This window comes from Oncorhynchus clarkii, chromosome 5 (genome assembly GCF_045791955.1).
Source record: "Oncorhynchus clarkii lewisi isolate Uvic-CL-2024 chromosome 5, UVic_Ocla_1.0, whole genome shotgun sequence".
Classification (NCBI taxonomy): domain Eukaryota; kingdom Metazoa; phylum Chordata; class Actinopteri; order Salmoniformes; family Salmonidae; genus Oncorhynchus; species Oncorhynchus clarkii.
This window is the reverse complement of record NC_092151.1, coordinates 86,589,039-86,611,358: the sequence shown is the minus strand read 5'-3', so window position 1 is coordinate 86,611,358 and position 22,320 is coordinate 86,589,039. Positions and strand designations below refer to the sequence as shown.

At 42.8% G+C, this 22,320-nt stretch overlaps 1 protein-coding gene across 13 annotated transcripts in view; it reads left to right on the top strand.

Moving 5' to 3' along the window:
* LOC139409498 (microtubule-associated serine/threonine-protein kinase 2-like) overlaps positions 1 to 22,320 on the top strand; it is a 284,013-nt gene that overhangs the window by 223,360 nt on the left and 38,333 nt on the right. For 8 of the 13 annotated variants that reach the window (XM_071154737.1, XM_071154735.1, XM_071154736.1 and 5 more), the window contains 4 exons: positions 7,003 to 7,078; positions 7,745 to 7,765; positions 10,311 to 10,389; positions 12,484 to 12,635. In XM_071154737.1, the coding sequence (XP_071010838.1) occupies positions 7,003 to 7,078; positions 7,745 to 7,765; positions 10,311 to 10,389; positions 12,484 to 12,635 (328 nt within the window). The remainder of the gene's footprint in view (positions 1 to 7,002; positions 7,079 to 7,744; positions 7,766 to 10,310; positions 10,390 to 12,483; positions 12,636 to 22,320) is intronic. The other 5 variants (XM_071154739.1, XM_071154747.1, XM_071154738.1 and 2 more) reach the window with 1 other exon arrangement.

The following is a 22,320-nucleotide window of genomic DNA, read 5'->3' as shown; positions in this document are numbered from 1 at the left end:
GCAACCCCCTCCCCCTTAAACAACCAATGGATGATTTGGAATGACATCTCAGTAGGAAACCTCCCTAAAGGGGCCCCATGAAGAGAGGGGAAACTAAATCCGCTGTGTGGGAACATTTTGGATTCAGCATTCAATATGATGACGAGGTTAAGAAGACCGTGAACATACAAAGTACAGTCTGCAAGCATTGCTTTGCCACTGTCGGCTACTCGAGTGGAAACACTTGTAACGTGTCATTTACGTGGTGGAGCTGGAGCATTGAGAGTCCACTCGTTATTGAAAACACAACAATCTCTCGCTGCTGCCTTCCAACAACAATTTGCGACAAATTCAGAAAAATCGAAATAAATAACGGAAGCTGTGGGAGTATTCATAGGCAAAGATTTGCAGCCCTATTCGGTGGTTACTGACTCGGATTTCGTCACCTGATGGAAAAAAATTCCCCTCCCGCACACATTTCAACAGCAAAGAAACTCCCAAACTCTATGAAACATAACAGAGAGACATTGAAAAGGAATTGACACAGACACCCTATCCAGCTCTCTGTGAAGGTTCACTATTTACTGGAAGCTAGCTCTCTGTGAAGAGTCAACCAGTCAGTTAGTCAACCAGTCAGTTAGTCAACCAGTCAGTTAGTCAACCAGTCAGCCAGTTAGTCAACCAGTCAGTTAGTCAGCCAGTCAGTTAGTCAACCAGTCAGTTAGTCAACCAGTCAGCCAGTTAGTCAACCAGTCAGTTAGTCAGCCAGTCAGTTAGTCAACCAGTCAGTTAGTCAGCCAGTCAGTTAGTCAGCCAGTCAGTTAGTCAACCAGTCAGTTAGTCAACCAGTCAGTTAGTCAGCCAGTCAGTTAGTCAGCCAGTCAGTTAGTCAGCCAGTCAGTTAGTCAGCCAGTCAGTTAGTCAACCAGTCAGCCAGTTAGTCAACCAGTCAGTTAGTCAGCCAGTCAGTTAGTAAACCAGTCAGTTAGTCAACCAGTCAGTTAGTCAGCCAGTCAGTTAGTCAGCCAGTCAGTTAGTCAGCCAGTCAGTTAGTCAACCAGTCAGTTAGTCAGCCAGTCAGCCAGTCAGTTAGTCAGCCAGTCAGTTAGTCAACCAGTCAGTTAGTCAACCAGTCAGTTAGTCAACCAGTCAGTTAGTCAACCAGTCAGCCAGTTAGTCAACCAGTCAGTTAGTCAGCCAGTCAGTTAGTCAACCAGTCAGTTAGTCAGCCAGTCAGTTAGTCAGCCAGTCAGTTAGTCAACCAGTCAGTTAGTCAGCCAGTCAGTTAGTCAGCCAGTCAGTTAGTCAACCAGTCAGTTAGTCATCCAGTCAGTTAGTCAGTTAGTCAGGCAGTCAGTTAGTCAACCAGTCAGCCAGTTAGTCAGTCAGCCAGGTAGCCAGCCAGCCAGTCAGTTAGTTAGCCAGCCAGCCAGCCAGCCAGCCAGTCGGTTAGTCAGTCTTAACCCCATATGACTTCCCCCTTAGCTCTTCAGCTCCAGCAGAGTTAAGAGTCTAATCATGTTTCTGCTTTAGGCCTTTCTTTTCCTAACGACTTAATGCTAATGAAATGGAGGGGTTTTAATAACACATCTTCAATACAGCTGAGAAAAAAGGTTGAAGTTCCTGTCTGAAAAGGAATTTCATTAAATACAGACTCTCAATATCGCTCTTTCTCCATCCCTCCCTCCCTATCTCTCTCTCCCTCTTGTGCTCTCTTGCTTTCCCTCAATCTTTCTATCTCCGTCCATCCCCCTCTCTCCCGCTCTCTCTTTCTGTCTCCACTCTCTCTCTCCCTTTCTCTATCTTTCTTTCGCCATCCCTCTCTCTCTCCACCTCTCTCTCTCTCGCTCGCTCTTTCTCTCTCAATTTCAACTCCGGTAGGGCAACATCTGAAAAATAACGCACTTGGTAGTGTGTACCGGTCCTCGACCAGTCGGCGAAAGCCAACATCACCCACAACAGAGAACGGTTGATTATCAAGGGCAAAGAATTCCTCCATTATCTTGGCTTTAATGGATTTCGCCTTTGAGTTGTCTCACTGAAATGTTGTTACTCTTTCAAATGACTGCTGGACTTGTTGACTGCTCGATCCACACAGCAGACATTGTGGGCAAGGTTAGGAATGCTGTGTTGCACGTGTAGCGCAAAATTTTACGTGGCGTCATTACGTCATTACATACATTATATAGGTATGCACGTCATCTACCTACGTTATATAGGTATGCACGTCATCTACCTACGTTATATAGGTATGCACGTCATCTACCTACGTTATATAGATATGCACGTCATCTACCTACGTTATATAGGTATGCACGTCATCTTTGACATCGGTTTTTAACATCGGCGTTAAACTACACATCGGGCCGATACCGATGTTGGAATTTTAGCTAATATTGTCCGATTCCGATATGGTCACCGATATATCCTGCATCCCTAGTAAACATTACTCTACTGTATCTCTATCTTTGTGTTCTGTCTCTCTCTGTCTCCCTATCTCTCTCTCTATATTTATCTGTCTCCCTATCTCTCTATATATATTTATCTGTCTCCCTATCTCTCTCTATATATTTATCTGTCTCCCTATCTCTCTCTATATATTTATCTGTCTCCCTATCTCTCTCTGTATATTTATCTGTCTCCCTATCTCTCTATATACAGTACCTTGCGAAAGTATTCGGCCCCCTTGAACTTTGCGACCTTTTGCCACATTTCAGGCTTCAAACATAAAGATATAAAACTGTATTTTTTTGTGAAGAATCAACAACAAGTGGGACACAATCATGAAGTGGAAGGACATTTATTGGATATTTCAAACTTTTTTAACAAATCAAAAACTGAAAAATTGGGCGTGCAAAATTATTCAGCCCCTTTACTTTCAGTGCAGCAAACTCTCTCCAGAAGTTCAGTGAGGATCTCTGAATGATCCAATGTTGACCTAAATGACTAATGATGATAAATACAATCCACCTGTGTGTAATCAAGTCTCTGTATAAATGCACCTGCACTGTGATAGTCTCAGAGGTCCGTTAAAAGCGCAGAGAGCATCATGAAGAACAAGGAACACACCAGGCAGGTCCGAGATACTGTTTCGAAGAAATTTAAAGCCGGATTTGGATACAAAAAGATTTCCCAAGCTTTAATCATCCCAAGGAGCACTGTGCAAGTGATAATATTGAAATGGAAGGAGTATCAGACCACTGCAAATCTACCAAGACCTGGCCGTCCCTCTAAACTTTTAGCTCATACAAGGAGAAGACTGATCAGAGATGCAGCCAAGAGGCCCATGATCACTCTGGATGAACTGCAGAGATCTACAGCTGAGGTGGGAGACTGTTCATAGGACAACAATCAGTCGTATATTGCACAAATCTGGCCTTTATGGAAGAGTGGCAAGAAGAAAGCCATTTCTTAAAGATATCCATAAAAAGTGTTGTTTAAAGTTTGCCACAAGCCACCTGGGAGACACACCAAACATGTGGAAGAAGGTGCTCTGGTCAGATGAAACCAAAATTGAACTTTTTGGCAACAATGCAAAACGTTATGTTTGGCGTAAAAGCAACACAGCTGAACACACCATACCCACTGTCAAACATGGTGGTGGCAGCATCATGGTTTGGGCCTGCTTTTCTTCAGCAGGGACAGGGAAGATGGTTAAAATTGATGGGAAGATGGATGGAGCCAAATACAGGACCATTCTGGAAGAAAACCTGATGGAGTCTGCAAAAGACCTGAGACTGAGATGGAGATTTGTCTTCCAACAAGACAATGATCCAAAACATAAAGCAAAATCTACAATGGAATGGTTCAAAAATAAACATATCCAGGTGTTAGAAGGGCCAAGTCAAAGTCCAGACCTGAATCCAATCGAGAATCTGTGGAAAGAACTGAAAACTGCTGTTCACAAATGCTCTCCATCCACCCTCACTGAGCTCGAGCTGTTTTGCAAGGAGGAATGGGAAAAAATGTCAGTCTCTCGATGTGCAAAACTGATAGAGACATACCCCAAGCGACTTACAGCTGTAATCACAGCAAAAGGTGGCGCTACAAAGTATTAACTTAAGGGGGCTGAATAATTTTGCACGCCCAATTTTTCCGTTTTTGATTTGTTAAAAAAGTTTGAAATATACAATAAATGTCGTTCCACTTCATGATTGTGTCCCACTTGTTGTTGATTCGTCACAAAAAAATACAGTTTTATATCCTTATGTTTGAAGCCTGAAATGTGGCAAAAGGTCGCAAAGTTCAAGGGGGCCGAATACTTTCGCAAGGCACTGTATTTGTCTGTCTCCCTATCTCTCTCTATATATTTATCTGTCTCCCTATCTCTCTATATATATTTATCTGTCTCCCTATCTCTCTCTATATATTTATCTGTCTCCCTATCTCTCTCTATATATTTATCTGTCTCCCTATCTCTCTCTATATATTTATCTGTCTCCCTATCTCTCTATTTATATTTATCTGTCTCCCTATCGCTCTCTATATATTTATCTGTCTCCCTATCTCTCTCTATATATTTATCTGTCTCCCTATCTCTCTCTATATATTTATCTGTCTCTTGTTCTATGGTCAGTCTAGTATTTACTGAGTGCACAGTGCGTAGCAGACATCTGATTGGACAAGACAGTGTTCTCTGAGTTTTGATTGGCTGAGAAGGACAGGTGTTCTGAGGGCAGTCACCAGGGTGGGAACTCCACAGAGATAGAGGTGTAGAAGTGAGGTACAGTAATGGCAGTACAGGTGCAGTGCTTAACCATCTGAATGGGACGCACCGTGAGACCTAAACTGTTGCCAGCAGCAGTGCACCTGCATTGGAAATTCACATGTATTTTATTTATTTATTTTTTTGCACTTTAAGAACAATGTCCAATTTGTCATCCCTTTTCTGAGTGTGTCTGAGTGTGTGTTTGGATATATGTCTATGTTTCTAATGGACTGTGTATGTCTCTGTCTGACTGTGTGTTTCTATGTCTCTGTGTTTGTTTATGTGGGTGGTAAAATAAGACACTGTCACTGAGGGAGCTAGCTGTTTGTCTGCATGCATCTCTTCTTTAATGAGCAGCAACCCAATAGATATGACTTCAGGGGTGTAGAATGAGGAGAGTGTTTCTCCCATGAGGAAAACACAGAGGAGGTTTTTACTGTCATCTCATAGAGTTCTCATGTTACACACCATGGGCTCTCCAGTGCAAATTACATACTGTATATGCCTCTGAATCACTTTCAGCCTTCACAGACAGTATGGGGTTGTTCCCCTGCAGTAGACTACAGTGTCTCTCCACCCCTGTCTGTGTGTATCACTGTATGTGTCTGCAGACACGGCTCCATTTGAATAATGGTTCATCTTCTCAGTGAGGTGTGTGTGTATCTGTCTATCTATCCAGCCCCCTGCCTGAATCTATGGTACTGTTTGTACCTATGCAGCTCATTCTCCCATGCCTCCTAATAGCCCCTCAGAGGCCCCCAAGCCCATTTAAACACAGCTTTCACTGACAGGCCCAGGGCCCAGCCTCAACGCACTGCTACTCAATGTTATGCACTACCAGTTACATGACAGATACACACACACACTCATACACACACACAAAGAGTCAAGCGTTTCCTACTCTAACAGATAGACAAGGAATAAATGTTTGTATTAATATTTAAAGGTTTTGTACTGCCTACGCTTTCTCAGAAAATACATAATTGATGCGGGAGGGAGGTGATCTCCAGCCCCCCGTCCGTCCGTCCGTCATGCTTCCCCACCTGGTGAATGGTGAGAGCAGGAAGCACACCATGTTTCACCCCCACCTCCATTTCCCCCTGACCACTTTTCAGATTTATTGGGGTGATTTACAGTATATGGAGCAGATTCGGGCTTTTCCATGTTGAGCAGGTTGTGACTCACACCCCAGGTTTCCTCTATGTTGAGCAGGTTGTGACTCACACCCCAGGTTTCCTCTATGTTGAGCAGGTTGTGACTCACACCCCAGGTTTCCTCTATGTTGAGCAGGTTGTGACTCACACCCCAGGTTTCCTCTATGTTGAGCAGGTTGTGACTCACACCCCAGGTTTCCTCTATGTTGAGCAGGTTGTGACTCACACCCCAGGTTTCCTCTATGTTGAGCAGGTTGTGATGCACAGTGTAGGCTAACAGGCAGACAGAGGGTTCTATATAGACCCGAACCCCAGAGCGTTTATTCAACCTCATCCCTGCTCTCTTTTTCTTTCTTTCATGTTCCTCCTCTCTCTCTCTTCCTATTCTCTCTCCATCATTTTGTTTCTCTGTCCCTTCTGCAGTATTGTTAAAGACAGTAATGACACGTCGCGTTCTGTGGCTACTGGAGGAGTAGCTTGTTTGTCTCCATCTCCTTCCTCTCTGTAATGGGCTTTAAATGCTCTTATTTCTCTCATTCATCTCATCTCTCTCTGATTCTACTGCTGCTGTTGTTGCTGTGAAGAAGCAGCCAGACGATTAGCAGCCCAGTCATTAAGCACCCTCGTCTCCATCTCATCCGGGTCCTCCCCCTCACATCATCTCCTCGGGCCTGTCCCTGGCTAAATTAAAACACTGCATCAAGAGCTTTGTTATCTCTAAAAGACTCCTATTATCCTGTCAGAAAGTAGGAAGACAGAGGCGGGGGAGGCGTGATGTATTTGTCATTTACCATTGGGTGAAGGAGGTGGGGGATGTACGTACTATGCGATACACACACAGGGATGTCAGAACAATAGATTCCAGTCCCTTTACACATGCTAATAAAGGTTGGGTGTTTTTCTGTAACCTGTGTGATTGTGTTGTTGGGTTATTTCTGTTGTCCATGTGTCCTGCTAGGTTCTCCTTGACGTGGTTCTTAGCAGGAAATAAATATTATCTTGGGTAATCTGTTGTGTAGGTTCACGACCTTGTTACACACATCAGTGATATGACTATGTAAGGGGACTTTATGGCCTTCACACTTAAATAACTAGGTCTAGAGCTGAGCCTTTTGCTTCTTCTTGTATTTAATCATTGTCATTCTATCTTACTTCTCCCAGGGAGCAGCCCCCTGGACAGCCCCAGAAACTTCTCCCCCAGCACGGCAGCACACTTCTCCTTCGTTCCAGCTCGCAGGTGAGCCTGGGGTCAAGGGGTCAACTCATTGGGATCACATGACTTAATGTTTCTGATGTCGTCTTATCTCTGTATATACAGTGGTTTGCTAGGCAGAAGGGATTATTACCTTGTTCTGTCATTTGAGCCATAATGCTGATTGACAGTCACCTGCACCCCACAGAAGAGACAGTTTCCCCCAAGCCCAGTTAAGCTTTTTCCTTCAACTCCTCCCATGGCTAATACTCACAGCAGCTCTGTGATAATTGACAGGCTGGCTAATCAAACCCAGATCATCTGAAGGGTTGAAGCCTAGTTTAATATCCTCTTATCATTCACAGGCTTTGAATAGGAGGTGTAATTACAGAACTAGATATAGCGAGCCTGAGAGGAGTTAAGCACAACTCCACATGAAAAGGATTCTAATAAGTAAGTTTCATCAGTCCTTCTAGACAAGAAGACCGATATGCCATGTGCTAGTAAAATGAAATAACCTGTCTTCTGTATGGGAGATAGATAACACTTCTGCTCTGAATCAGTAAATCAGGTAGGACAGGGAGACAGGAAAATTAACCTGATGCAACAGTGCCACACAATGGTGAAGTGTGATAAATCAGGATATCTGACATGCTCATCACAAAACCAGCGGGTTTGTAGAGCTAACACACTATCCTCTCTCCCACACAGTCACGGGCACAGGGCTGACAGGTAACCTTTGACCTTTCACCATCACCTTATCCCATGTCCTCTGCCCAGCATGGACACACCAGGGCCCCAGAGAAGTTCTAGTAGCAGTGATGTTCTAGGATCTATCCATATAATCGTATTCATTATGATCTAAAAGGCTAAACTGATCCTAGAGCAGCACTCCTCGGAAATGCTTTGTGGATACCGGCCCTGAAAAGGCTCCACGTCTTGTTGAGCAGAGCAGTCCTTTTGTGCTGCTGTTTTTACAGTAAACGTATCCGTGGATTTGTGATGCCCTAGAGTCCCTAAAGAAGTATGGTCATCCCAAGCCTGCATGAAACTACCCTATAACTAGGACTGTGATGCAAAACAGCTTCATTTCATCTCATATTCATCTCCATGTTGTGGTCTTGGCTGTGTCCGTGTGTGTTTGCTTGCATGTGTTTGCAGACTTTGTATAAATTGTATTCTCCACATAGCTCATCCTAATTTACCTACCACTGAACATACTATTTTCTGTCCAAATGATATACTGTCTCAACACAACACGTATTTATATTGTGGATTCTGACACATGCTCACTGTAATGTATCTACTGTGGGTTGTTATTTTCTGATTTCTTGCCGTGATCATTTTTTGTGTGTATTTCTACTGTATTTGCAAGACATTATACTGTACTGTTGGAGCTAGTAACACAAGACATTCTACTGTACTGTTGGAGCTAGTAACACAATACATTATACTGTACTGTTGGAGCTAGTAACACAAGACATTCTACTGTACTGTTGGAGCTAGTAACACAAGACATTATACTGTACTGTTGGAGCTAGTAACACAATACATTCTACTGTTGGAGCTAGTAACACAAGACATTCTACTGTACTGTTGGAGCTAGTAACACAATACATTCTACTGTACTGTTGGAGCTAGTAACACAATACATTCTACTGTACTGTTGGAGCTAGTAACACAAGACATTCTACTGTACTGTTGGAGCTAGTAACACAATACATTCTACTGTACTGTTGGATCTAGTAACACAAGACATTCTACTGTACTGTTGGAGCTAGTAACACAAGACATTATACTGTACTGTTGGAGCTAGTAACACAATACATTCTACTGTACTGTTGGAGCTAGTAACACAATACATTCTACTGGCCTGTTGGAGCTAGTAACACAAGACATTCTACTGTACTGTTGGAGCTAGTAACACAATACATTCTACTGTACTGTTGGAGCTAGTAACACAATACATTATACTGTACTGTTGGAGCTAGTAACACAAGACATTATACTGTACTGTTGGAGCTAGTAACACAATACATTCTACTGTACTGTTGGAGCTAGTAACACAACACATTCTACTGTACTGTTGGAGCTAGTAACACAATACATTCTACTGTACTGTTGGAGCTAGTAACACAATACATTCTACTGTACTGTTGGAGCTAGTAACACAACACATTCTACTGTACTGTTGGAGCTAGTAACACAAGACATTCTACTGTACTGTTGGAGCTAGTAACACAATACATTCTACTGCACTGTTGGAGCTAGTAACACAATACATTCTACTGTACTGTTGGAGCTAGTAACACAATACATTCTACTGTACTGTTGGAGCTAGTAACACAAGACATTCTACTGTACTGTTGGAGCTAGTAACATAATACATTCTACTGTACTGTTGGAGCTAGTAACACAATACATTCTACTGTACTGTTGGAGCTAGTAACACAATACATTCTACTGGCCTGTTGGAGCTAGTAACACAAGACATTCTACTGTACTGTTGGAGCTAGTAACACAATACATTCTACTGTACTGTTGGAGCTAGTAACACAATACATTCTACTGTACTGTTGGAGCTAGTAACACAATACATTCTACTGTACTGTTGGAGCTAGTAACACAAGACATTCTACTGTACTGTTGGAGCTAGTAACATAATACATTCTACTGTACTGTTGGAGCTAGTAACACAATACATTCTACTGTACTGTTGGAGCTAGTAACACAAGACATTCTACTGTTGGAGCTAGTAACACAACACATTATACTGTACTGTTGGAGCTAGTAACACAATACATTCTACTGTACTGTTGGAGCTAGTAACACAATACATTCTACTGTACTGTTGGAGCTAGTAACACAAGACATTCTACTGTACTGTTGGAGCTAGTAACACAATACATTCTACTGTACTGTTGGAGCTAGTAACACAATACATTCTACTGTACTGTTGGAGCTAGTAACACAAGACATTCTACTGTACTGTTGGAGCTAGTAACACAATACATTCTACTGTACTGTTGGAGCTAGTAACACAATACATTCTACTGTACTGTTGGAGCTAGTAACACAAGCATTTCACTGCACCTGCTATAACGCTTACAAATCTGTGTCCGTAACCAATAAACTTAGATTTGATTGGAATTTTCAGTGTGAGTTGTCCCGGACATCTAGCTGGGTACCATGGCTCCATCAAGCCTTTCATAGTAAACCCAGGAACTGACATTAACCCCTGCCATCCTCTCTGTGTTTTTCTCTCTTTCTTTCTTAGGACGGATGGCAGACGCTGGTCTCTGGCCTCACTTCCCTCCTCTGGATATGGCACTAACACACCCAGCTCCACCGTCTCAGTGAGTTTGTGTGTGTGTGTGTATCCCAGAAGAATCTCACACCCCTCCTAGTACAGTACATCTCTTCCCTCTGGTGCAGCCCAGCCCAGTCTCACCGTTAGTCTCACCTTTAATCTGACCGTTAATCTGACCATTAGTCTGACTGTTAGTCTCACTGTTAATCTGACTGTTAGTCTGACCGTTATTCTAACCGTTAGTCTCACCGTTAGTCTGACCGTTAATCTGACCGTTAGTCTGACCATTAGTCTGACTGTTAGTCTCACCGTTAATCTGACCGTTAATCTGACCATTAGTCTGACTGTTAGTCTCACCGTTAATCTGACCATTAGTCTGACTGTTAGTCTCACTGTTAATCTGACTGTTAGTCTGACCATTAGTCTGACTGTTAGTCTCACCGTTAATCTGACCGTTAGTCTGACTGTTAGTCTCACCGTTAATCTGACTGTTAGTCTCACCGTTAATCTGACTGTTAGTCTCACCGTTAGTCTGACCGTTAGTCTGACCGTTAATCTGACCATTAGTCTGACTGTTAGTCTGACTGTTAGTCTGACCGTTAGTCTCACCGCTAGTCTGACTGTTAGTCTCACCGTTAGTCTGACCGTTACTCATATTGTTAGTCTGACTGATGTCTGGCACATACAGCCTCTTCCTCATGTTGATGAAAAGCCTGAAGGCTTCCTGCTTACTCACCAGCTCAGAGGAGATGAAGTTGTTGTGCTCATATAACCTCATTATGGATTCAGGTTAAATTAGCTCTGAATATTTTTTATCTTACTCAAAGGAGCAACAATACATCCGTAACCCCTAATGTACAGTCTAAATGTTTAACAGACAATCATCCCCATTTAAAATTATCCAAAGTTTGTTCATTCACAACGGCCCAGTAGAGAGCAGAGCACACTACCTTAGCCAGGAGTTAACATTCACAGTAGCAGTTAGCCGCTGGGCTACTAGCTACCCGGCTCTTCTCCCCTTGTAATCCCTCCCTCCAGCAGTTAGCCGCTACTAGCTACTCAGCTCTTCTGCTCCTGTAATCCCTCCCTTAGCAGTTAGCTACTACTAGTTACTTGGCTCTTCTGCTCCTGTAATCCTCTTTCCAGCATTTAGCCACTACTAGCTACTTGACTCTCCTGCTCCTGTAATCCCTCTCTCCAGCAGTTAGCCGCTACTAGCTGCTCGGCTCTTCTACTCCTGTAATCCCTCCCTTTAGCAGTTACCCGTTACTAGCTACTTGGCTCTTCTGCTCCTGTAATCCCTCTCTCCAGCAGTTAGCCGCTACTAGCTACTTGACTCTCCTGCTCCTGTAATCCCTCTCTCCAGCAGTTAGCCCCTACTAGCTGCTCGGCTCTTCTACTCCTGTAATCCCTCCCTTTAGCAGTTACCCGTTACTAGCTACTTGGCTCTTCTGCTCTTGAAATCCCCCCTCCAGCAGTTAGCCGCTACTAGCTACTCAGCTCTTCTACTCCTGTAATCCCTCCCTTTAGCAGTTACCCGTTACTAGCTACATGGCTCTTCTGCTCTTGTAATCCCCACCTCCAGCAGTTAGCCCCTACTAGGTACATGGCTCTTCTGCTCTTGTAATCCCCCCTCCAGCAGTTAGCCCCTACTAGCTACTTGGCTCTATTGTTTTTGTAATCCCCCCCTCCAGCAGTTAGCCCCTACTAGCTACTTGGCTCTTCTGCTCTTGTAATCCCCCCCTCCAGCAGTTAGCCCCTACTAGCTACTTGGCTCTTCTGCTCTTGTAATCCCCCCCTCCAGCAGTTAGCCCCTACTAGCTACTTGGCTCTTCTGCTCTTGTAATCCCCCCCTCCAGCAGTTAGCCCCTACTAGCTACTTGGCTCTTCTGCTCTTGTAATCCCCCCCTCCAGCAGTTAGCCCCTACTAGCTACTTGGCTCTTCTGCTCTTGTAATCCCCCCTCCAGCAGTTAGCCCCTACTAGCTACTTGGCTCTATTGTTTTTGTAATCCCTCCCTCCAGCAGTAAGCCGCTACTTGGCTCTTCTGCTGCTGTAATCCCTCCTTTTAGCAGTTAGCCGCTACTAGTGCCCGGCTCTTCTGCCCTTGTAATCCCTCCCTCCCTCTCTGCTTCTCACAGTCATCCTGTTCATCCCAGGAGAAGCTGCACCAGCTGCCCTTCCAGCCCACGGCGGACGAGCTGCACTTCCTCACCAAGCACTTCAGCTCCGAGAGCATCACAGACGAGGATGAACGACACTCGCCCATGCGCCCCCGCTCACGCAGCCTCAGGTAGGACAGGACACCCAGAGACTCTTAACGATCATGTACCCAGTATACGGCCCAGTGCCCACCCTATACCCCAAGCCTCCCTATCTGTACACGGCAGACCACAGACAGAACTCACCTGACTGTCTGACTGGGTGGTAGTAGGGCTGCCTGTGTAACTGCAGTAAACAGAAAGGTATTAAACCTAAAGGCCTATATTTAACTGATAGTCAAAAAGGTCATTGACATGTGGCTTGGGAGTGATTGGAGCTCGGAACACAAGCATTTCGCTACACCCGCAATAACATCAGATAAATATATGTATGTGACCAATAAAATGTGATTTGATTTGACAGTGATCTCTTCACTGTGGTGTCTCTCACCTTTCTATCGACCCAGCCTACCTCAGTCTCCTCTGTCTCTACCCATCGCTCCCATTCCCTCTATCTTTCTCTCTCTCTCTCTCTGTCTATCTGTCTCTTTCAGTCTCTCCCTCTGTCACTCTCTCTGTTCTACAATTCTCTTTCTCTGTCTCTCCACCTCTTTCTCACACTCCATTTATCTCCCTCCCTGTCTCCCTTTCCTGTCTCTTTCTGTCTGCGTCTGTCAGTGTTTGGTCATTGCCAGAGGTTATCTATCTCAGTCAGTTTGTCTGTCTGTCACAGACTCTGCCTTCTGTGAGATCTGAGAGGGGCCAGTTCTGGTGTCATCTCAGCTGATGCCACCCTGTCCTGACATGACCTGCTGCTGCCAGTCTAAACCTCTCCTCTCCTTCCATCCTTCTGTGTGGATGAAGAACTCACTCTATCCTCATGAATGGAGAACAGAAATTGTCGCTTTTGGTATTATATGAGAGAAACACTTCATGAGGTTTGATGTTAAGACTGCAATATGACACAGAGAGAGGCCTAGCCCCTCAACTCCTACATTCTATAGTAGGCTGGGACAATATCCGTATCTTGATCATCTTCAGTATCATGGCAAGGAAACAAAACACAGAACAAAACAAACATCATTATGTTGTCATCCAGAATCAACTAGAGCACACAACACAATATGTTACACACAGCAGGTTTTTAAAGGACCAAAGTATTTAGTCTGCTTTGTGTTTTCATTTTTGCCATGGAAAAAATATTTGGATACTGGTATGGTCACAGCCCTTGATAGGCTGTATCTCTCTCTGAATGTACTCAGTATTGGATACTGGTATGGTCACAGCCCTAGATAGGCTGTATCTCTCTCTGAATGTACTCAGTATTGGATACTGGTATGGTCACAGCCCTAGATAGGCTGTATCTCTCTTTCTGAATGTACTCAGTATTGGATACTGGTATGGTCACAGCCCTAGATAGGCTGTATCTCTCTCTGAATGTACTCAGTATTGGATACTGGTATGGTCACAACCCTAGATAGGCTGTATCTCTCTCTGAATGTACTCAGTTTTGGCCTGCCTCAGTGTTTTCCCCAAGCACGTGGAGTAGCCAGACGAGCTCACCTGGGCTGGGGGGATAGTACAACAGCAGCTGTTGTACAATATCGTATAAAACTGCTGACATTCACAGGCTTCAAGCTTCCTTTTAAGAGGCATTTTCTCAGCTTTCTGCAATACAGATGTGATAGAAGAATGACGCTGGTGTTTAACATGGGCTTTGCTACTCAGAAAGCAGCAGTTGATTACTCCATTCTCAACACTTTGATTTAGTCAGTAGATCTAGATCAATGTCTTTGATATAGCTAGCATTTACACTACCAGTCAAACATTTAGACACCTACTCATTCAAGGGCTTTTCTTTATTTGTACTATTTTCTACCTCGTAGAATAATAGTAAAGACATCAAAACTATGAAATAACACATATGGAATCATATAGTAACCAAAAAAGTGTTAAACAAATCAAAATATATTTTATATTTGAGATTCTCTGCGGTCCAACTCATCCCAAACCATCTCAATTGGGTTGAGGTCGGGTGATTGTGGAGGCCAGGTCATCTGATGCAGCACTCCATCACTTTCCTTATTGGTCAAATAGCCCTTACACCGCCTGGTGTGTTGGGTCATTGTCCTGTTGAAATACAAATGCTGGTTAAGTGTGCCTGTTCACAAATGCTCTCCATCCAACCTCACTGAGCTCGAGCTGTTTTGCAAGGAGGAATGGGAAAAAATTTCAGTCTCTCGATGTGCAAAACGGATAGAGACATACCCCAAGCGACTTACAGCTGTAATCGCAGCAAAAGGTGGCGCTACAAAGTATTAACTTAAGGGGGCTGAATAATTTTGCACGCCCAATTTTTCAGTTTTTGATTTGTTAAAAAAGTTTGAACTATCCAATAAATGTCGTTCCACTTCATGATTGTGTCCCACTTGTTGTTGATTCTTCACAAAAAAATACAGTTTTATATCTTTATGTTTGAAGCCTGAAATGTGGCAAAAGGTCGCAAAGTTCAAGGGGGCTGAATACTTTCGCAAGGCACTGTATTTGGGCTGCAATTTCTGAGGCTGATAACTCTAATGAACATATCGTCTGCAGCAGAGGTCACTCTGGGTCTTCCTTCCCTGTGGCGGTCCCTGTGAGTTTCATCATAGCGCTTGATGGTATTTGCAACTGCACTTGAATACATTTTTCCGGATTGACTGACCTTTGTGTCTTAAAGTAATGATGGACTGTTGTTTCTCTTTGCTTATTTGAGCTGTTCTTGACATAATATCGACTTGGTCTTTTACCAAATAGGGCTATCTTCTGTATACCACTCCTACCTTGTCACAATACAACTGATATGCTTAAACACATTAAGAAGGAAATAAATTCCACAAATTATCTTTTAACAAGGCACACCTGTTAATTGAAATGTATTCCAGGTGACTACCTCATGACACTGGTTGAGAGAATGCCAAGAGTGTGCAAAGCTGTCATCAACACAAAGGGTGGCGGCTTTGAAGAATCTCAAATATAAAATATATTTTGATTTGTTTAACACTTTTTTTGGTTACTACATGATTCCATATGTGTTATTTCATAGTTTTGATGTCTTCACTATTATTCTACAATGTAAAAAATAAAGAAAAACCCTGGAATGAGTATGTGCGTCCAAACTTTTGATTGGAACTGTATATCAATATCTTTGAAAATACCATATAGGTATCATTAGCTTTTAAAACAATTCAATTCAACAATTCTTTTATCCTATTTTGGACCAGTGAGGCAATCTCTCCACTAGCCTACCTATTGTTCCTGCTGTGAGGAGGATTCACCATCTTCATCGAATGTTTTCATAATTTATCTAACAGTTTGCAAATTAGGGAGCCAAATGAAAGCTCTCTTACCAATGCAAATCGGTAAGCTACTGACGAGTCACTCACTTTAACGTGTCTGGCAAGTCCTGATGGACTTCATATTGAAAATAGAAACCAGATCTTTTGTTTACTTGTCCCGATGCGATACACTGGACTAGAGGTCGACCGATTATGATTTTTCAACGCCGATACCGATTATTGGAGGACCAAAAAAAAGCCGAAACCGATTAATCGGTCGTTTTTTTTTAATGTATTTGTAATAATGACAATTACAACAATACTGAATGAACACTTATTTTAACTTAATATAATACATAAATCAAATCAATTTAGCCTCAAATAAATAATGAAACATGTTCAATTTGGTTTAAATAATGCAAAAACAAAGTGTTGGAGAAGAAAGTACAAGTGCAACATGTGCCATGTAAGAAAGCTAACGTTTCAGTTCCTTGCCCATAACATGAGAACATATGAAAGCTGGTGGTTCCTTTTAACATGAGTCTTCAATATTCCCAGGTAAGAAGTTTTAGGTTGTATTGTATTGTATTGTATTATTATAGGAATTATAGGACTATTATAGGAATTATAGGACTATTTCTCTCTATACCATTTGTATTTCATATACCTTTGGCTATTGGATGTTCTTATAGGCACTTTAGTATTGCCAATGTAACAGTATAGCATCCCTCTCCTCGCTGCTACCTGGGCTCGAACCAGGAACACATCGACAACAGCCACCCTCGAAGCAGCGTTACCCATGCAGAGCAAGGGGAACAACTACTCCAAGTCTCAGAGTGAGTGATGTTTGAAACGCTATTAGCGCGCACCCCACTAACTAGCTAGCCATTTCACATCGGTTACACCAGCTTAATCTCGGGAGTTGATAGGCTTAAAGTCATAAACAGCGCAGTGCTTGAAGCATTGCGAAGAGCTGCTGGCAAAACACACGAAAGTGCTGTTTGAATGAATGCTTACGAGCCTGCTGCTGTTTACCATCGCTCAGTCAGACTGCTCTTTCAAATCATAGACTTAATTATAACATAATAACACGCAGAAATATGAGCCTTAGGTCATTAATATGGTCGAATCCGGAAACTATAATTTCGAAAACAAAACGTTTATTCTTTCAGTGAAATACGGAACTGTTCCGTATTTTATATAACGGGTGGCATCCCGAAGTCTAAATATTGCTGTTACATTGTACAACCTTCAATGTTATGTCATAATTATGTACAATTCTGGCAAATTAGTTCGCAATGAGCCAGGCGGCCCAAACTGTTGCATATACCCTGACTCTGTGTGCAATGAACGCAAGAGAAGTGACACAATTTCACCTAGTTAATATTGCCTGCTAACCTGGATTTCTTTTAGCTAAATATGCAAGTTTAAAAAATATATACTTGTGTATTGATTTTAAGAAAGGCATTGATGTTTATGGTTAGGTACACGTTGGAGCAACGACAGTCCTTTTTCGCGAATGCGCACCGCATCGATTATATGCAACGCAGGACACGCTAGATAAACTAGTAATGTCATCAACCATTTATGATTGATTGATTGTAATTTAATAAGATAAGTTTAATGCTAGCTAGCAACTTACCTTGGCTTCTTACTGCATTCACGTAACAGCCAGGCTCCTCATGAGGCAGGTGGTTAGAGCGTTGGACTAATTAACCGTAAGGTTGCAAGATTGAGTCCCTGAGCTGACAAGGTAAAAATCTGTCGTTCTGCCCCTGAACAAGGCCGTCATTGAAAATAAGAATGTGTTCTTAACTAACTTGCCTCCTTAAATAAAGTTGTAAAAAATATATATATATAAAAATAAAAATACATTTAAATCGGCAAAATCGGAGTCCAAAAATACAGATTTCCGATTGTTATGAAGACTTGAAATTGGCCATTCTGATTAATCGGTTGACCTCTACACTGGACATATAACTACTTGTATGATTTATGAATGGGAAGGATACATGAGATCGACTTGATTCAGTCAGTTCAACACCTTTTATAAATAAGCTCAGTGAATAGATTGACGGGCAGGTAAATGTTGAACTGGAATGTAAAAATGCACTGGCCCGACACATGGACCCTGGGCCATCGTTAATGTCAGACCCTGCATGTGAAAGAAAATCAAGGAATGTGCCAGAAAACAATTGGCGGAGTGGATTATATGGTATAATGCATTCATTATATGGTATGTGCAAATTCATTCACATTATATTGGACCTGCAAATTCATGCTCTCTTTCTCCATGTAAAGAAATTAGACTTGCAACCAAATTCTAGCGGGAGAGGGCTCTGTATACTTTTTTAAATCCATTTTTTTTTTTGTAGCGAATTGAAAAGTAGCCTAGTTAATTTAAGTGGAAAAAAGTACCTGGCTTGAAAATTAGTCTGTATCGGCTGTTTTGCCCGACAGCCAGCGCTAGTGGAAAACACTGCCTGCCTTTCAGGCCAGCTAGCAGTATTAGATCTATGAATATTAGATGAGCTAGCAAGGTGTGAGAAAGAAGATCATTACCAGCCCTTTACAAATGGCTCTTTCTGCTGTATGACTGTACTATATAATCATCTGAGGAGAGATAGAGAGAGAGATGGGAAGAGAGGGGGTGAATGGAAGGGGAGAGATGGGAAGAGAGGGGGTGAATGGTAGGGGAGAGATGGGAAGAGAGGGGGTGAATGGTAGGGGAGAGATCGAGAGAGATGGGAAGAGAGGGGGTGAATGGTAGGGGAGAGATAGAGAGAGAGATGGGAAGAGATGAGGTGAATGGTAGGGGAGAGAGAGAGAGATGGGAAGAGAGGGGGTGAATGGTAGGGGAGAGAGAGAGATGGGAAGAGAGGGGGTGAATGGTAGGGGAGAGAGAGAGAGATGGGAAGAGAGGGGGTGAATGGTAGGGGAGAGATAGAGAGAGAGAAATGGGAAGAGAGGGGGTGAATGGTAGGGGAGAGATAGAGAGAGAGAGATGGGAAGAGAGGGGGTGAATGGTAGTGGAGAGATTGAGGCTTTAGAGGAGAGCGGGATGAAGGGGTGGGCTTGAATAAGGGTGATTGCTATGGTAAGCGAGAGAAAGGGTGCTGGAAAGAGAGTGGTAAAGTGAACAAAGCAGATGAGGTGAGGGAGAGCGAGTGAAAGAGAGAGAGTGGTAAAGTGAACGATGCAGATGAGGTGAGGGAGAGCGAGTGAAAGAGAGAGAGTGGTAAAGTGAACGATGCAGATGAGGTGAGGGAGAGCGAGTGAAAGAGAGAGAGTGGTAAAGTGAACGATGCAGATGAGGTGAGGGAGAGCGAGTGAAAGAGAGAGAGTGGTAAAGTGAACGATCCAGATGAGGTGAGGGAGAGCGAGTGAAAGAGAGAGAGTGGTAAAGTGGACGATGCAGATGAGGTGAGGGAGAGCGAGTGAAGGAGAGAGAGTGGTAAAGTGAACGATCCAGATGAGGTGAGGGAGAGCGAGTGAAAGAGAGAGAGCGCGTGAACCGGAGGGAGAGAGAGAGAAAATGATGAGTCTCAGACCAGCTAATTATGATTAGAGAAATAAAGAAGGAAGCAATCATATGCTAATTTCATGGCCTTATTATCTGCCATACTGAAAGTGATGACAGCTGTGGTTCTTCTACTGTCCTTCCTCTCTCTGTCTCACCCCTCACTCATTCTTCAGAAGTTGTAGAAATGAGCTCAACATGTTCATCCATCGTAGGTTTGTCATATCCAGCTGTGGGTCCTGTTATAATGAACAGCACAGAGCCATATAGCCTCACAGACAGACACACACACAGAGACAGACACACAGACCCTTCATTTTGGGTGTACCCCTATTGAATCTACAGTATTATCCATATTATTATAGTCTCATCCAACGGGGCTCTGAGGCATTTACGTTACCCCCTCCTCACACACAGACACACACACACCTTCCTGCCTCTCACACAGACTGCCACCCCCTCCTTTTCTCTGTCACACTCAATTAGGTTCTTCATTTCCCCAGTTGCCCTCCTCACTGGTGTTATGCCAATCTTACCCCCTCTCTCTTTTCTCTCCCCCTCTTACTCTCTAAATCACTTCATTTATCATCTTTCTCTCTGATTCACTTCATTTATCATCTTACTCTCTGATTCACTTCATTTATCATCTTACTCTCTGATTCACTTCATTTATCATCTTTCTCTCTGATTCACTTCATGTATCATCTTTCTCTCTGATTCACTTCATGTATCATCTTACTCTCTGATTCACTTCATTTATCATCTTTCTCTCTGATTCACTTCATTTATCATCTTTCTCTCTGATTCACTTCATGTATCATCTTACTCTCTGATTCACTTCATGTATCATCTTACTCTCTGATTCACTTCATTTATCATCTTTCTCTCTGATTCACTTCATGTATCATCTTTCTCTCTGATTCACTTCATTTATCATCTTTCTCTCTGATTCACTTCATGTATCATCTTACTCTCTGATTCACTTCATGTATCATCTTTCTCTCTGATTCACTTCATTTATCATCTTTCTCTCTGATTCACTTCATGTATCATCTTTCTCTCTGATTCACTTCATGTATCATCTTACTCTCTGATTCACTTCATTTATCATCATATTCCCCCCTGACTTTTTCTTTTGAGCACCATTTTCATGTAATCTGACGTCAGTGTTTTAAATAAGCTCACACACCATTTCACACGTTTTAAAACCCTCACTCTTACAGCCACAGTGCTGTGCTACATCAGTGGTTCCCAACCCAGGTCCTCCAGTACCCCCAACAGCACACCTGATTCAACTCGTCAACCAATCATCAAGCCCTCAGTCAGTTGAATCAGGTGTGTTTGGCCAGGGCTTCAACAAACCTGTGTTTTGGGTACTGGACTATATAAACAGGATACAATGCTCCTGAAACAGTTCATGCTGATGTAAAAAAAAATATAAGATTTTTAAATACATTTAATTGGTTAACACAGGCTTTTACTGTAGATACAAAGCTTCAGACACAACTATTTCCTCCCACAAGTTAATGAGAGTCTGTGTTCAAGGTCGTTTCTCAAATGATTATGAAATATTTTTTTGAGAATGGCCCGAAGGTGATTTTGATGTTCCGTTATGGGAGAAATATTTCATTTTCGAATGAGCCTTTGTCTGATGTTATTCATTCTCAGGACCTTCGGGATTCTATTAGCAGCTTGTTTGATGTGAGCTTTATTCAATAACGCCACAAATCACTCAAAGACACTCCACTCTCACACAACGGAAGGGGGGTGGGTGAAAATATCCTGTTTGAGTATTTATGACTCAGCCTCTGGCTATGCATCAATCTCTGTCAGAGCTAACCTTTGGTTACCGTGGCAGCAGTGATTGTGGTTCTGAGTGAAGTGTTTTATATAAAAAGACAGGTGTGTGTGTGTGTGTGTGTGTGTGTGGCAGGACTCAGAGCTGAGAATATTCCTCCTCAGTTTGTTTTGATGATTGACATATATTTATTATATATACAGTGCCTTGCGAAAGTATTCGGCCCCCTTGAACTTTGCGACCTTTTGCCACATTTCAGGCTTCAAACATAAAGATATAAAACTGTATTTTTTTGTGAAGAATCAACAACAAGTGGGACACAATCATGAAGTGGAACGACATTTATTGGATATTTAAAACTTTTTTAACAAATCAAAAACTGAAAAATTGGGCGTGCAAAATTATTCAGCCCCTTTACTTTCAGTGCAGTAAACTCTCTCCAGAAGTTCAGTGAGGATCTCTGAATGATCCAATGTTGACCTAAATGACTAATGATGATAAATACAATCCACCTGTGTGTAATCAAGCCCTCTCCTGTACTCCCTGTTCACCCATGACTCAATCATCAAGTTTGCAGACGACACTACAGTGGTAGGTTTGATTACCAACAACAACGAGACGGCTTACAGGGAGGAGGTGAGGGCCCTCGGAGTGTGGTGTCAGGAAAATAACCTCACACTCAACAAAGGAGATGATCGTGGACTTCAGGAAACCGCAGAGTGAGCACCCCCCTATCCACATCGACAGGACAGTAGTGGAGAGGGTTTTAAGTTCCTCGGCGTACACATCACGGACAAACTGAATTGGTCCACCCACACAGACAGCGTGGGGAAGAAGGCGCAGCAGCGCCTCTTCAACCTCAGGAGGCTGAAGAAATTTGGCTTGTCACCAAAAGCACACAAACTTTTACAGATGCACAATCGAGAGCATCCTGTCGGGCTGTATCACCGCCTGGTACGGCAACTGCTCCACTTACATTGAGTGGCTGCTGCTAACATACTGACTCAACTCCAGCCACTTTAATAATGGAAAAATTGATGTAAAAATGTATCACTAGCCACTTTAAACAATGCCACTTTTATGTTTACATACCCTACATTACTCATCTCATATGTATATACTGTACTCGATACCATCTACCG